This window comes from Pituophis catenifer, unplaced genomic scaffold, assembly GCF_029215685.1.
Source record: "Pituophis catenifer annectens isolate HBS135680 unplaced genomic scaffold, rPitCat1.0.hap2 SCAF_3, whole genome shotgun sequence".
Taxonomy (NCBI): Eukaryota; Metazoa; Chordata; class Lepidosauria; order Squamata; family Colubridae; genus Pituophis; species Pituophis catenifer.
In genome coordinates, this window is record NW_027256883.1 from 113,470,647 (window position 1) to 113,487,302 (window position 16,656).

The 16,656-nt window shown below is 36.3% G+C and overlaps 1 protein-coding gene across 1 annotated transcript in view; it reads right to left on the reverse strand.

The window, feature by feature from the left end:
• Positions 1-545: 545 nt before the first annotated feature.
• The window catches only part of ACBD6 (acyl-CoA binding domain containing 6), a 123,310-nt gene continuing 107,199 nt past the window's right edge, over positions 546-16,656 (reverse strand). Inside the window, 2 exon segments of the mRNA XM_070939264.1 lie at positions 546-1,622; positions 10,215-10,245. Coding sequence (XP_070795365.1) covers positions 1,468-1,622; positions 10,215-10,245 — 186 coding nt within the window. The 3' untranslated portion in view covers positions 546-1,467.

Below are 16,656 nucleotides of genomic sequence, written 5' to 3' on the forward strand. Positions count from 1 at the left end.
AACACTGGCACTTGGAAAATGGAGTCTGTAAGGCTATAGAGGCCAGACTGCTTGAAGGAAAAGGACAAGAACATGACTATTCTTCAGTGGGGAAAATATGGTGAGAATTATGATAAAAATAACTTGAAATAATAAAAGCAAAAAAAAAAAAAAAGAATTATTCAGGGTGGATGGAGATCTCAATGGATGAAAATGCTAATGCTATGGCTCTCAAAATCAAATTGAAAAGTTTAATATGAGCTGTATATTAATGTGAAACACACAGAGGGCTCCCACTAGAAATTGTGTAAGCAGGACATAGCCAGAAATTGGATGCAGCCATTTCTTGCACATTTCTTCTGAGGCAGACTTAACAAGTTTAGGGATTATAATATTTTTCTTCCTTTCTGTCCATGCATTTTTAGCCATTTATGTTGATATTTCCTCTAAAAATGTTTTAGTTATATCTACAGGGTTAAAAAAAAATCAGGATAAGATTTTGTGGTGTCTAATATAAACACATGATGCTTTTTATATAACTAGTTTGGTTTAATGGCAGGTGAAAAAAGAGAAACATTCCAGGAACATTTTTATATATCTCATATCATGCAGGAAAGTAGTTTTATACCAGAAACAGAGAGATATACACAATTAACATGCCCATCAGTTCTCATAGTTTAACAACACAGCAACTACTTAGCTAACCAGTTTAGGAATCAGTTTAGGATCAAGGAAAAAAACCCAACCGCGCTTATTTTTAGATCTTAGAGAAACACAGTACTTCTAATTCTGAGTTAAAAAAATATAAATAATAACACTGTCCCTAATGTGGGAGTTTGGGGGAAAAGAAGTTTGATAAACTGGCTCATATCTTCCTTTCCCCTATCCAGCAGTTGGATCTTCCTTTCCTAGAAGTTGCATGGAACAAATAAAAAGCTAGTCCTTAAATCCACTTGGGAAAGCAAGTTCAACACTATTTGTGTGTCTAATTAGGGCTTATTCTCAAGAAGGAACACACAGGACTTCAGCTTCAGTACGGTTCCTTTTTTTTCTGCGTAGCCTCCATACATGATGAAACTCCTGTGCTGGTGAAGTAAGACTCGTGCTGTATCAGGCTTGTAGCGCACAATCCTACCCAACTGAACATCTCTTACAGCTACATCTGACACGATAGTAGAAATCCAATATATCCTTTTAATTGGTTTTAAGACTGCAAAAAAAATAAAGGGGGGGGGGGAACTATTAAGCAAATAAGTCACAAACTATGGCTGAGGTTATTTTTCACATGGTAGATAGTAGGTTATGCTGTGTGATTCACAGTCCACTACTTTCTTTTTGGCTTTCCAAATATGTATCAATACCAAGCACTTCATTCAACAAATTCCAATCCTTATGCATTGTGCAGACTACGCAGTAGGAGAAGGATGAATTTATTACAGTTTTTGTTCCATTCTGAAAGCCTTGGGCTTCACTTCCTTGGCCTTTCAGTTAAGCTTTGCCAGCTGTGTGTTCCTGGAGCATAGAGGTAATTACTCTACAGTCTGTCACCTCCTCGGGCAAGTATCCTTCCATGTCCCGAAGAGTAGGGTCGGCTCCAGATTGAAGTAACAGTTCCACAATATCAGAAAATTCACAGGTAGAAGCTAGAGGGGAGACCAGAACAAAATGGAAACAAGTCAGAATCAACGGTTTGCATCTGCTGAATGAGCCATATCAAAACTACATATGCAACCATCTAACAGCCAAAGAAAACAAGGAAGCTGCTATAAGAAAGATAAATCTCCTCAAGATTGGCATTACACATTCTACAACCACACTAAGATAGTATTCAACTTGGTTATTCCCTATAAAGTCAAACAAAATGGCATTGCATTGCATCACATCAGGGATTTCCTCACCAAGGTTAAATCTGCCCATTTGTTAAGAACTTTCTCAGAAGACCTGGTGAGGTCTCCACTCCAGTGTGAGTTTAGGGTTAGGGTTAGGAGACAAATATTTTCTATTGTGGCCCTCATACTTTCCAACTCCTTGAGTATTGGGTCCCTTCCTCTTAGCATTTTATTTATTTATTTAAACAACCTATACAGATGCCCATCTCAAAACAGTGCCTCTTAGCAGTGCACACAAGAGTGAAACCAAAAATTCAGCAACATAATATACAAATTAAACATTAAATATTAATCCAAAACAATAATAGTAATAGGAGGGAGGAGGAGGAGGAGGAGGAGGAGGAAGAATATCCCCAAGTATAAGAACATTACATTTTCAATCAGTGAAACCATAATAAACAAATCCACCAGCAGGGTTGGTTTAACCACCTGGCCTAAATGACTGAAGGAGCATCCAGGTCTTGAATGCCTCACGAAAGGCCAAAAACATCAGGGCCATCCAGATTTCTGGGGGGATGTTCTTCTATAGGGTAGGGTCTTGAAAAGGACATTGAAACAATTCTCTTCCACTGTGCTTTTAAGTAATGTTTATGGCAGGGTTACTATTAATTGTATGATTTTTCTCTACTGATATGTATATATGGCTCCCGGTTTCTGGATTGGAGCAGGCTAAAAAACTTCTCTCTCTCTCTCTCTCTCTCAATAAACACTTTGCTTACCTGTATCTTTGGTATTTGAAGATTTCATTTGTTATGTTCATACATATGAATGTTGCATTTGAATAGATTGGCCTATTCTAGAGCTAAAAGATTTTGATGGAAAGTCCCTTCCCTAACTTATAGTGCTTGCCCTTAAGGATTGGCTCCCAACGTTTATGCTAGTTTCTGGAACTGACATATCAGTGGAAGAGAATATATGTAGCTCAGGATTAAATGTAAACAGGGAGCAAATCCAAACTTAATAGACTCTGATGATGCTACCTAGTTGGTAGTGAAACATCTGCAAGCAAACCATCATGCTCAGAGAGCATCAAGGACTCCACTGACAAATAATTCTGGAAGTCAGGCAAAATGCATGTACAAAACAGAATATAAAATGGAAATACAAATTTTTGATAATGACGTGCTGTTAAGTGGCAGTTATTAGCCAAGAGATGTATTGGTAAACATAGAAAAAGATGGAAGCTTAGAGATGGTTAGAGTGTTACTGGAGAACAAAAGAACATATGCAAGACAATCTAAAGATAGTTATTCACTAACCAGGTATAAAAACATATATTGAGAATAATGCAAACCTCTCATCCACTAATATGGAACTGCCTTCACAAGCATGATGGTGAAAGAATACAACTGCTATAGTGAATAACCTTGCTAAAGATTGAAAAGGCATGGAACAATTCCTGTCATCTAAATTATGTAAAGTTTTTGGCAACTAAGGAGGTATTCACTTTGTGACTTTCCCCATAATAAATGAGGCACTGAGTGGAGTGAGTTTACTGCTGGAAGCTGGATCTTTCAAAGTCACAGGATGCAAGAGGAAAACATCAATAAAACCAATCAAAATAAAAGTTGTAAAACAACGAAGTAAAAAGGGAAATTATCTAAAAAAGGTTAACAGCAAATAAATAGACAAAAATATATTCTCAGTTACTGAAGGATGAACTGAGAGATGTTGCTACTGAAGTGGCAGAAAAGGGACTTAGGTAAATAGTGGAAACTAAGGGCACTTGGGCAAGTGCTACAGGGCAAATGTGTAGTTCCCGATAGAAACTTTTAGCTCAATGTTCTGTGTTGAGCAGGTACCAACACCAATATATATGATGCACAAAGAGCCACTATTTCAGCTTCTTGACTTTGATTTATTGCTAAAAAGGAAAAGTCTTGGAACAAGAGGAAAAGCCAAGAAGCAGAACATGGCAGCAACTCTAATATAAGTGATAGATAGTACAGTAAAATTTCTTCAGGGATAGTCAGGAAAACATATCTTGCTGAAATGAAGCAGAGGAGAGTAGAAGAGATGCAGGATATTAAATTTAAATCATAACCTTTTGGAGAGAACATGAGACCCTGTAACCTTGGGCTTGGCATTTCCTGACTTTTCGGCAATCTTAAAGATGGAATTATTTTACCAGATCATTTACAATTTTTTTAAAGGTTCGATCTTACAAAAAGACAAATTGCAAGGAAGACATTTTAGGATGGAAAAACATTGTTAGGGAAACATACTATATCTTGCACCAACCAGATGTTGAATTTTTTAAGCTAAGATTTTTCTTTTCAAGCTGTGACATAAAAACTGGCTTCTAATCCAATGCTGCCACCGTTTAAACTCAATTATGTACAAATTGTCTTGAGAATTTAAGAGCAACGTTGCTTCCCCCACACCCCAGCTGAATCAATTTCGTTTCCAAATATGGATACTGAACTATTTTTTCTGAATAGGTCACTTGTAAATGTTTGTGGAATTGTGAAGAATGTAATCACTTGCCAGTGACTTGATTAATCCATGAAATGTAGGACATTTAGTAGCCTAACATCAATTTATTGTCTCAAGTTGCCTGATGTGAAGCTAATGCAATAGGAAGGGATAAAGTTGGGTTAAAGTGAGCAAAATGTGGTACTTTACAGTACACTCATTTTGAGGCTCATAGTTGGTTGCAAGGAGAAGAGAAGGTGGATAATTTTCTTTGGTTTAAATGATTCTTCGGGGAGACAACTGCAGTGGAGAACAGCAGAAAACTAACAAGCCACCTCAATATGATTTGTCCTTAGTTTAATACTTTACTATTTTTCAAATAGTGTATTTAACTTCAGTTGCTGAAATTTATTAAAAACAGCAATTTTAGCACTCTTTTGCTTCTTAATAGTGGAAACAGATACATCAAATAAAAATTCCTATATGTATCCAATGCAACTCAAATCATCAGATGTGGTTATAGGATTTCTCCTAAAAAACTTTGTAGCTGAAGTTCCAATGGGACCTGTATTTTCAAGGTACCTCTCAGCTAAACACTAAATTATGTTTTTAATTATATTGCAAGTCAACACATTAATGGTGTATTTCCCTTTGCAATTAGCTGTACTAATTAGAAAGTATCTTGAGAAAATATCTTTTCTCAGCTGACACTATGGGGAAAAGCAAATGTTTAATTAAAACAGGACAACAGTTCAATTGAAGATTATTTAAACCCTTGCATTGTTAACTAAAATGACAAAAAAAATCTAGCTTTCTATGTTCCTGCAGTCTGAGTTTTTTGTTAACCTTTATACCTGATAGTCCACTGCTGCCAATATGGAACTGATTTTTATTTTCTATTTGCCATCTTAAATCACTGGGGAATTTACAGTAGTTTTCTTTAACAGTCAGGTCTCTCTTCATACATTTTGCTATGTGATAGCATAAGCTACGGAGTTATTGTCAAGGTTATAGGACTGAAGCTGCCTATTAGAAGTTTCTTAAGAAGTTTGGAACATTTGTGTAAGTGGGCTGGTTGCAAATACAATTGCAAATACAATGAAGGACCAGGAAACTATATAGAGAGTTTGTCCACTTCTAGCACATGAAGGTAACTTGGGAAGGGGAGGAAAGGAGAAAGGAAAGGAAAGGAAAGGAAAGGGGGAAAGGAAATCTTTGAAGCTGAGAGAGCCAAAGAGGAAATGATGGCAAAGGACAACAGCTACACAAGCTGAAGCACCCTCTCCTATACAAATGGTGAAAAGTGCAGAAGACTCTGTGGCTACTCTAGATGACTTATTTCAACCTCTTGCCACAAATTGTGTTCTCTGCCCCACTGTAACATTACTTATCCATAATATGAAGCAACAAAGGCATGGCCAGTGCACAGAACTATACTAAGATACAAAGAGCCTATTTTCTGGGGTCAAAAGAAGATTTTGTAAGGAATTTGTTATGGCATTAAAAGTTCCTTTGGCAGTATATGAAAAAGTCCCAGCATACAGAATAGGAATGATTGACATAGCATATGTACACTTGGAAACATGTATAAGGCACTGGAAACATATATAAGGTGTTTTTTCTAATTTTAGCAAAGCACACCATGCTCTTTTATTTTAACAGATTTGGCTTCTATGCTGTTCTATTTCCAAAGGCTCTAGGTAAAAGTAGACCTAGAAGTAGTAACACAGAAAGTAAAATAACAGGAAAGCAAAATTGCTATTCATAGTAACAACTCCGATGTGCCATCATTTGGGGTAGCAGATTTTCATATATCATTTAATGTCTCAGAAGGCTCAAGTGTGGGCTCCCTGTAATGTGTATTTCCTCACAGGAACACTTCCCAGCAAGCTTTCACTACCCAACCTGAGTTAAATAGAATGGGATAAGATGCTCCAATGTGTGTATTAACAAGGGACAATGGCTTTGCAGATCTTCTTAGAAATACTGTCAAGGAGTACATTCGTACAGCTAAGACTGGTGAATCAATTATGCCCATCTGACAACTGAGGCACATGGCTTGGCTAAATGTGATTTGGGCTCCTGTAATGCTCTTCTCACAGCATTCTGTGAGGCTCCTTTTGAAAATTATTTCAGAAATTAGTCAGTTGATGGTGCTGTGGCCACATTTATTATTAGTTAATAATTACTTATAAAAGGTACCCCGTGACTCTTAAAAATGAATGGTTTTTAGAACATTTTAAACGACTGGTTTTGACTAACCCTTTCAGCACTTGAAAGTAAGCTATACAAAAGCTTCTCATGAACTTGTCTAGTTAGCTTTGAAGTCTTTGGGAGAGGCCTTTCTTTTGAGTTCATCATTATTGAAGCATGCTTTGTAAAATACTAGAGTAGGCAGTTTTTTCCAGGTTTGGGAACTGCTTAAGAAAGAAAATGAGATTAGCTTCATCTCTGTTTTTATGTTGGCAAGCAAAGACATTTTATTTAAGACATACAAAATGGTTCAGCAGCTGAGTTAGGCATGGGTGCTCTCTGTTCTTAATTGTTACCCTTACTTACAATTCAGTGCTGCTTAATTTAATGTTAGGATAGCTATTGGGGAAATAAATAAGTAAAACGAGAGGAAAGTCTCTTGGCCATAGTTATTGATGGAGGAAAGCTGCTTTACATTGAACAAAATATTTCCAAGCTTCTTAGATATTGGGAGTTCAACATCAAAGGTAAAACGAGAATCTACTGGAAGAACTGTATCTCAGGTTCCCAAAGGACATACTTCATAGTAACGGACAAATAGAAATACATGCAATTTTAAAATAGATGAAAGTGGAGACACATTAACATTGTTTCCTTTTGGAAGAAGTGGTAGGGTATTATTACAATTTAGATTTAAGTCACTGTTTGTCCATGGGAAGAATCATCTTCTTTTCTCTTTTTATCTTTTCTTATAAATTCTTTCATAAGTATAACACATCTTTTTTGTAAATCTGAAGTAAGAACATTGTTCAAGTCATTTTTTTAGTTAAAATCCATACATCCAAGTCACTCTTCTGGTTTACTATTTGTGTTCCCTTAAAACCTCAGCTGGTTTCCATTTGTAGGTTTTTGAGGTTGATTTTCCTTCAACCTGCAGTGAAATCAGTTTTTAAATTTTAAACTTATGTAGAACGTTTTCCACTTGAAGGAAGATCGTCCAATGAGCAACTTGTCTTTCTGAAGGTTCCTAGCATCCAAAAAGCAATTTACAAGCCATTTATAGTAAAAGTAATTAAGAAAGGAAGTGGGTGAGCCCAGTGTCCCTTTGATGGCTCCTGTGGGCCTTTACTCAAAGCTGACTCTCCCAGCTTCCAGAGTTCTGAAATCCAGCAAAAAACACTGTTTTAAAGTCTGGTCGTTGGCAGCATCTATATGGATCCCTGTGGGTGATCCCAAGTCCTGTCCTTCATTTAGAGAGGAATTTAGGGAACCAATTTATTCACTGGCTCAGTCCAATTCTTGCAGAGCTGTCCTTAGTTTGCCCCTGCTTTCCTGGAAATGCACAGCATTTACTATTCATGAAATTATTTAGCAGAGTTTATCTTATAACTGTGTCCCTTTAAAAATGATATAAACTTTACAGAGGTATGATTCACGTCTTTGCATTTTTATTTGATACATACTTATGTATCTGAAGGGACTTAATTGATTAATCAGTGAGTGTAATCTTTAAATCAGTAGTGCTGTATGTCAATGGCATACTTGAATCAGGAACGAATCTAGTTTCTGATTGTTATTATCTTTCAACAGAAGCCTCTGCAGTAAGCAGAATGGAGCCAGATGCTGTTTTACTTGAAAATAGCCTGTTTACATTTACACTAGGGATCTTCTGCAGATGGATGACTTGATACTAAGGACTGCCATTTGGCAAGCACTTGGCATTTCAGAGGAGGAAGTCTTCCATGACACAATGTGTTGCCTCTGCAATGGGCAGCCCAGGAGGATATCAGCCCACTTCTAAATACAGTAAAGTTGTCCCTGGAGATTACAACAGTTGTTGAATTTACAGCATGTCCGGGGAACCTCTATTTGTCAAACACTAGCAAGGCAGTCCTGACGTGGACACAGGTGAAGATGAATTTCCATTCAGCACAGTTTGCCTTCCAAGTCCATTAATCCTCAGGGTCTTCATAATGGATTTCATTTTTTATTATTTATTTCCTCACTGGTATTCCCTCTGACTGCCTTGCCACTGTGCAAAAACCAGAGCAGATGGCATTTTAACAGTGAAAAAAAATCCCCAGGCGAATAGAGCAAGCCAGCCCACTCTAAAGTCATGTGATTTCAAGTCCAAGGAGAAACCCTGATTTCCTTTGGGACACAGAGAGGCAATCATCTGAGCATTCCCTGCAGGGAAGAAGCGTGCACATGCAGGAGGGGGCGGGGTGAGTCTTAAAAAGGGAATATAAAGCGAACAGGCCATCCATAAGGGAGACCACACATATCCTGGTATTTTAAGAGATGGGCCAGAGCTGACCACAAATGACTGGGGCACTAATGGCCAAAAGATATTTGGCTGAGGAGGGTGAGGCACTCTTGGCAGCACATCTGAGGATAACATACTTGGGAGCTGTCCTTCATTTAACCTCCTAATGACTCTGACCAGTGTTTAATCAGAATGAACCAGGATTTATAACTCATTTAAGGATACAGTTTGGCACTTTCTGTAATCATCAAAGCTGCTGAGGCAAGGACAGCTGTCAGGCCAAATGCCTTCGTAAAAAGATGGATAAACTCTGATTCCGTTTTACCCTTTTTACTCCAAGGGTTATCATTAAATCCTTCGTTTATTGTATAGCTTGTGGCAACATTGATTCCCATGGGGTAAATGTGGTGCCTATGTACTCAAGTTGATAGTATAATTACCAATAATTTTATGCAGTCCAATTTATACCTAAGTAAAATATTTTCAGAGGAGAGCTCATACTTTAAGTAAGTATGAATGGTTTATTGAAGTAATATGATACCATCAGAGTACACATAATATTTGATTAGTGCTACCATGTTTCCCTGAAAATAAGACCCTGTCTTATATTCTTTTGAACCCTGAAATAAGTACTTGGCCTTATTGCCATGCGCTCAAAAGCCAGATTGGTCTTATTAACAAGGGATGTCTTATTTTGGGGGAAACAGAGTACTAGAATTGGTCAGATCCTGGCCAAAATGACAAGGCAGAAAATCTAGATATAGAAAGACAAGTCTGAAATTATAATATTTCATTTTCTTATACTGATTAATAAGCAACAAACATTTTAATTGCATCAGATTCATAGAAATATAGTATTCTCCAATTATTAAAATATTTTTTCTATTGAAAATTTTTGAATCACAAATTGCAGAAAATGAAGTTTAAAAACAAACAAACTAACAAGGTATGGAAAAGCTCCTCTCTATTCCCCTTTGTATATATTTCTACCTCTCATTATAAACATGGCTTTATTGAAAAATTGAATGAAAATTACCAATTGTAGATAAATATTCAACACTGGATTGTTGGATTGTAGTAGCAATCTATTGGAGTTATTTAGCTTCTGAGGGCTTGAAAAAGACTGAAGTTTACATTATCATATGTGTATGATCAATGGTAATTTTCAAAAAATTTATGGAAATACAAAATAATTTGACAATTAGAGATGTAATTTCCACAATGTTGTATCTTAAAGATTATTATTCTCATTGAAATAATGTTGCAATATTACTAAAGGCTTAAGGTTAAATATTATTGTGCAGAAAACTAATTTTCTGATTTTGGATCATTTATCGATCATTCCTGAATGAATATTTGCTCCTGCTGCATCTCTCTCTCCCTCCCTCCCTCCCTCCCTCTCTCTTCTCTTTAGATATTCAAAATGCATGATTATACCAGGTTAATAGTAAATATGGTAATGTACCACTTACCATAATGCAATGCTGTTTGACCTTCATCATCCTGGAAAAAAGAAGAGAATAAGTTTAAGTTCCTTTGACTTATTTTTCCCCTTGATTTCCTGGGTCAAGGTAATAAAATTGGTCAAATTTTAAAAGAGCTACATCTGTAAGATTTCTATTCTATTTCTATGGAGGCCTCCACTGCCTCCATATTGCAGAGATCAAATGAGATTACTGGCAGAATTACTCTCCAAATTACTGGGAAATTCCACATGTATCCTCTGGAACTAAACTAATCAGATACTTGAAGTGGACCACTAGAACTAGCCTTGCCTCTCTGTGCAGATCACTCACACAGTCACCAAGACATGAAATGTCCATTACAAAGGAGTAATTCTTACTTTTTTCACTACTATATTGAATGTCAGGCCTGTGACCATGGGTGACAGGGCCATGTTTGTCATGCTGATTGTAAAATCCAGGGGTGCTTTCAGAATCCACCTCAGTAGTTATGGAAGGTTGAAATTACCGAGTAGTAGAAAGCTACATATATCAACTATCAACCTTGATGACACTGTTTGCCTAGGAGGACAGTACAACAGAAGTATCCCCACCATGTTTCTCTGGCCCAACCACATAGTGCCTTGTAACTGGTCACCAGAGATCAGAGCTCCCAGTAACCATTAAAATCTCCTGATAGATGAATGTCTATCCCCTCTCTCTTAAGGTCTAGAGCAGGGTGTGAAACTTGCAGTCCATGGGCCGGTTGCATCACATGCTGGCCCCACCCCCGCCCTGTTTAGCGAAGGGGGGGGAAGTCCCGATACGTCACTTGAAGCTGTGACGATGCAAATTTGACACCCCTGGTCTAGAGGAATGCAATACCTGATATCCAGCCTGGCACATTTAACTTTCTCTCATAAACATTCCTCAGTATAAATATCATTGGGTGCCTAGATTTCACTTAGATGAAGCAACAAATGGAAGACTCTTCAGCCATGATACTCTAAAGTCTGAACTCTCCCAACAGACAATCACGTTTGTCTCAAAAGTTTTATAACTTTCTACTATCCATTTGAAGTTTTTATTTTCACAGCTTTGCTAGATCTGCTTAAGAATGTTTATGTGACATGCCCTTTTGCTGCCTTTTGTTTACCCTATTGTTAGTTTATTTTTTTTACCTCATTGTTTATATTTTAATTTCTAATATAAAAGGAGGAAATCAAATAAAACAAATAAAAACAAAAAGAGCTCCTTTGCATTACTATTCAGTTTATAACTCAATAAAAACATCATAAAATGGATGTCTATAAATCCATACTAGATTTCTGCACTGAGATTTCTACTGCTGACTCTATATTCTAGAAGCAAGAGGCATGAACACTACCAGCTGATCAATGAACTCTCTTTCTTTCGCAAGCTCCATAAAGCCCTGACTTGTCCCTTGAGCTATGCAATTCATTTTGAAGATGACTCCAGTAATACACTTGCTTCCTACTTGGTAAGGCTGTCACTACTCCAATGTTAGGCAGTAATTCCTGTGAGTGTTTAGCCTGGCACTTTTATTTCATTCGGTATCTCAGGCTCAGTTGCAATCTTGCCTCTTGTCCCTTTAACTGTTGCCTGTGTTTTCTGGAATTTTGCCTATACCATTAATCTTGGATTTTTTCAGATTCTGCTCTATTATTCCAGAAATTCCATTTTGCATTATATGGACCACATGTGTCTTGTATCGGTCTCCAATATGTATGTTTGCTTATATATCATATTTATATTCCATCATACTTGTATGCAGACTTGGTGGCTCACACAGGAAAAACTATAACAATACTAAAAATTAAAATGTACAAACTACATTCCAGATAGCAACTGGCAAATGAAAACCACTATTTTCAGAAGCTTCCAGAAGACAACTAGAGTTGAAGCCAAACATATTTCTCATGATAGGTCATTCCAGAGGATGAGCCTGATGATGGAAAAACACCTTTGGGTCTTGACCCTCTTGGTTTCTAAAAAGGGGGACAACCAACTGTTTGATCCAAGTAATCAGGCTGATTCCAGTGGAGAGATGTGGTCCCGAAGATAACTTAGCATAAAGGACTTTTATATTAAAACTAGCACTATAAATTGTACCCAGAAGCTGAAAAGCAATAATGCAGGTCTTGCAAAATAGTAGTAATATGTGCAAATACCTATAAGGTGGCTAATGCATTTACACCAACTGAAGCTTCTTGAATCTTTATAAAAAAGGTACTCTGATTATTGAATTTATTATTTTATAATCTGTCATAAAATAAATACAATTCAATTACTCTGAAGTAATGTGCTGGTGGCAAAAAGTCAAAGAAAGGAGCAATAGAAGATCTTAATGTTCATAATCATATTCATATCCTAAACCATCTTGTCAACTAAATTCAAGGTAAAGGGCAGAGAATATTAGCTCTGTATGTGGAGGAGGGTAATAAACATACTGCCAAAGGTCATTTTAACACCAGAAGCTAAAATGCTGCACAACAATATTGGATACCACCAATGCCAATAATCACTAGACCTCTATTATGCTCTACCCCTCTTCTGGGATCCTTTATTGGTTCCTATGTAGACAAGTTACTTCTACTGCTGTTTCATGTTGTCCACTTGGTCATCAGAACTGAAAAGCATCAAATGCAGTAAGGGCAAGAAGTTTCTGCTTACTCCTTTAGGATACCTGTGGAGACAAGATCTAGCAAATCTAATCATTATTATTGATTAGAAGAGAGAAAGTAAGGCAAATGAACTCCTTGCCATAGTGATTTTTCATTCATCAATGGAGATGAATATAAAATGCAAATATTGCAAGAGTTTCTAAACAGGACTTCCATTAAAAATTCAGAATTTAAAGACACAGAGCAGATTTCAGGGAGAGGTATGGCAAACCAACATGTCTCCAAATGAGTACAAATAATGGCTACAACAAAGACCAAAGAACTGGTGAGTGGACCAGTTTTACAGATCCTCTCCAGATAAGAAAAGGATGGGAGATCACCCCACCCATGTTTGTTCTGAACAGTTGATCCTCGGAAGAAGACTGCATGATAGTGGTCTCCCATGGATCTGAGCACCAGAAGATGAAGAGAAGCTATCATGCTCTCAGCTGCAGCAGGATCTTTTAAAGGACACCAGGTTGGCTAACTTCTCTTTCTAGTCACGTTTGGAAATCACCTATTTAATTAACTTAGGGCTAATAGAGATCTTTAAAACATCACAAGTGAGTTTACTTTCATTCTTGAATAAAAGAAAAATTAATCATAAGCTTGAGGGGGCTTGGCGTGGCTCTGTGTTCACAGGGGTAGATGAGCAGTCCAGAGGCCTGAAAGGAGGAATGGCCAAGATCCGGCACTTGACTTGCCATTCATATCCTTCTGTAGACCAGCAACATCTGTCTGGCAAGTTCCCAAGAGCAAGATAGGGGAAACCTTGCAGCCATCCAGCCCACCCCTTTGGCCTTCCTGAAGTCTGAGATACAATGAAATTACAAATGACAAGCCAAAAGAATGACCTGAATAAGAACTTTTTATTGGCTATACAAAAGAAATTGGTTAAAGCCTTGAAAATTAATGTGAAAATACAAATGATATATCAAGAGAATGACCTGGACAATTTTTATTGGATTTGCAAAAGACATTTGCTAAAGTTTTGAAGAAGTCTTTAGGATGGGAAAAATAAAAGTTGAAGAAGAAGGGAAACTGACTTCAGGGAGAGGCAGTTCAAAGCCAGGAGAAAAATAGTATTTATTGTCTTTGGGATTGTTTTAATATTGCCTTTATTGACTTACAGATCGGTTTTGATTTGATCCCCAGAGATAAGATTATGAGGAAAATTAGCTATGAAACTGCATAAACTTAATGCAGTACAGGTCTATTTTAGCAAATTTAGATACTTGACATCACTGATTGTTATTTAAAAAGGGAGGAAGCAAGGATATATTTTAGCTCCTCTCCCTTTCAACTTCTGTATTAATTCTCTAGTGCAAGTCTTGACAAAATCCAACATTTCATTCCAAAATCTTAATCAATAAGATTGATGTTGTTTCAGAAATTGTTGTTTCAGTTTCTTATCTGCTGATTGCTTAAGCTTCGTCTCTCCAAACCCATTCCCCTACTATAGAGGTAAAGACTAGTTATTAATAGTAATTTCCCCCAAAAGTCCTGTTATTTACCACTATTCTTAGAAAACTACTAGATGGAATCAAAGTATTTAAATTCTTGAATGTTTCTTTCAAGTCTTGGCAATCTGGAAAGTACAACAATGAACTGTCATTGCCCAGTCCCACAAATCTACAAATGTTATTTGATGCTACACAATTGCAATGGCAATAATTACATCCCAGCTGCAATGAAATATTCAGAGCAAAGACCATCAACTAGTTGATATATGGTGCAGAGATATGTAATTGCTGTGATCCAACTGCTCTATTCAGTCCAATTTGCATATACCTCAATTTGTATCAAATCCCCTAGTGAGGTTCAAATCTGGCTTAATCTTCATAAATGCTTGCTTTAAACTTTCGCATTTGAAATTTCAAAGTAAATTAATTTTTCTCCTTACAGTTGCCTGACTTTATGACATAATAATTGTCATCATAGAAGGCAGGTATAAATCCCAACCTAAGTTTTTATAGTTTATCAGTTCAATATTGGCCTTGATTGGTCTTGAAAGAGCTCTAATAGAACTGAAACATTGAGCTCTTGGCAATAACATTCAGAAAGATCTAAGTACTTTGTTTAGATCTGTTTGGAATACATCTTTTCTTTGCCAACTGTCTAGCCAGTAGCTTTTGCCCAACTCATTTTCATTGCTAGATTCAATGTTTTGCCATCTGTGTTGCTGGAGGGGAAAATGTAACAATATTCCAGTGCAAAAGTGATCATATTCTGTCCATTTGGGGAAATATTGGCCTTCTATGTGCTTCTGTGCTGTTCTTTCTACTTCAGCGGCTATATTAATAACTTTCTTAATTAACAGCCCATGTAGATCAGATAGGAATATTCTTCTGTTATCTGGCAAGTTACCCAAGATCCCCAGAAGGGTCACCAAATATTGTTGAATTACTTTGCCATTCAACATTTAATAGTATAATGTCCTTGACAATTTCGGTACTGGTTGTATATTTTTAATATATTCAATTCAAACTCAATTTATGTTTCAATGTAAACTTTGTTTCTTAAGTTTCTTTTGGTCTTTGTACTTAAACAAAGCTAATGCTTCTGCATTTGAGGTTTTACTGCAGAGAACACCTTGTCTAACAGTGCCTGATTACTCAGTCTTGAATGACTATGCTTGGCAAGAGGGAAAATAATCAATTTCTCAACCCTGGAATTTTCAGCTTAAAAACTCTTTACCGCAGAAGAAAAGTGTCCTAAAAAGGTGCTACAGCTCTGATTGATAGAAATAATATAATTCTACAGGACTTTATAAAAGTAATGTTATGTCAAATCATACAAACTCTCTGATGTTTAAAATACACATATTTGTAGTTTAGCACTACAAAAATAGATTTGGAATGTACAGACTTCAAAATGTTGGCTAAACTTTTGGAATGGAGGAAAGTTTTGGTAAAAGTAAATAAAGGAATAAATAAATAGGAAGAGTACAGTAAAATTTCCATGTGTAATTATGATAAATTGCTTCTGGAGAGTACTAAGAAAAATTTCCAGTGGTGCTGTAAAAATGCAACTATAAATAAGCAAATGGAACAGGTGATCTTTTTTTCTTGGAAATTGAGCAGGATAATTAAGTTTCATTTTGAGTTACTAAACAAGAAGGGGGAATATTTCCAATAGTTATTTATACTCTGCTCTGTTAGCAAATGAATTACTGCCTAAAAGTAGCTCATTTGGAGCTGTACCTATCAACAAGAACTAAGCAATACTGAAATATGAGAAAAATGCTTAATTGATTATGATTTTATTTTTCACATTTCTTCAGTCTGGAAGTCATACGATCATACTGAGACTGAGCTTTCACATTACATGGATCTTAAAAGCATTTTACTAAGTTTTTATATCAGCTGTCAACTGTCATCGTTTTTAAAGATGATTGGCAGGATTAAGTTTTGATTGCCTTAGTTCACATTAAAATAAGAACAACTTTAAAGAAAATACAGCTTTTCTACTAATTTAAAAATAAATCAAGGTCCATAGGAAAATATTTTAAAAATTCCATGAATAAAAAAAATTTTTTTTTCACTAAGCTGAATTATAATAGTCTTATATACTACTTCAGAATTTTTGTTAACAATAATGCTATTTTAGTTAATGGAAATGTTAAAAAGAATGGCTGAGGGAACACAAGAGCACAAAAGAACCTTCACAACATTTTACTTTCCTCTCAAATGACCAAACAAACTTTAGATTTCTTGCAGACTAACTTTTCCATAGGAGTCAGTTCAGTGTAGTGGTTAAGTCATCAGGCCAGAAACCAGGAGACTGCT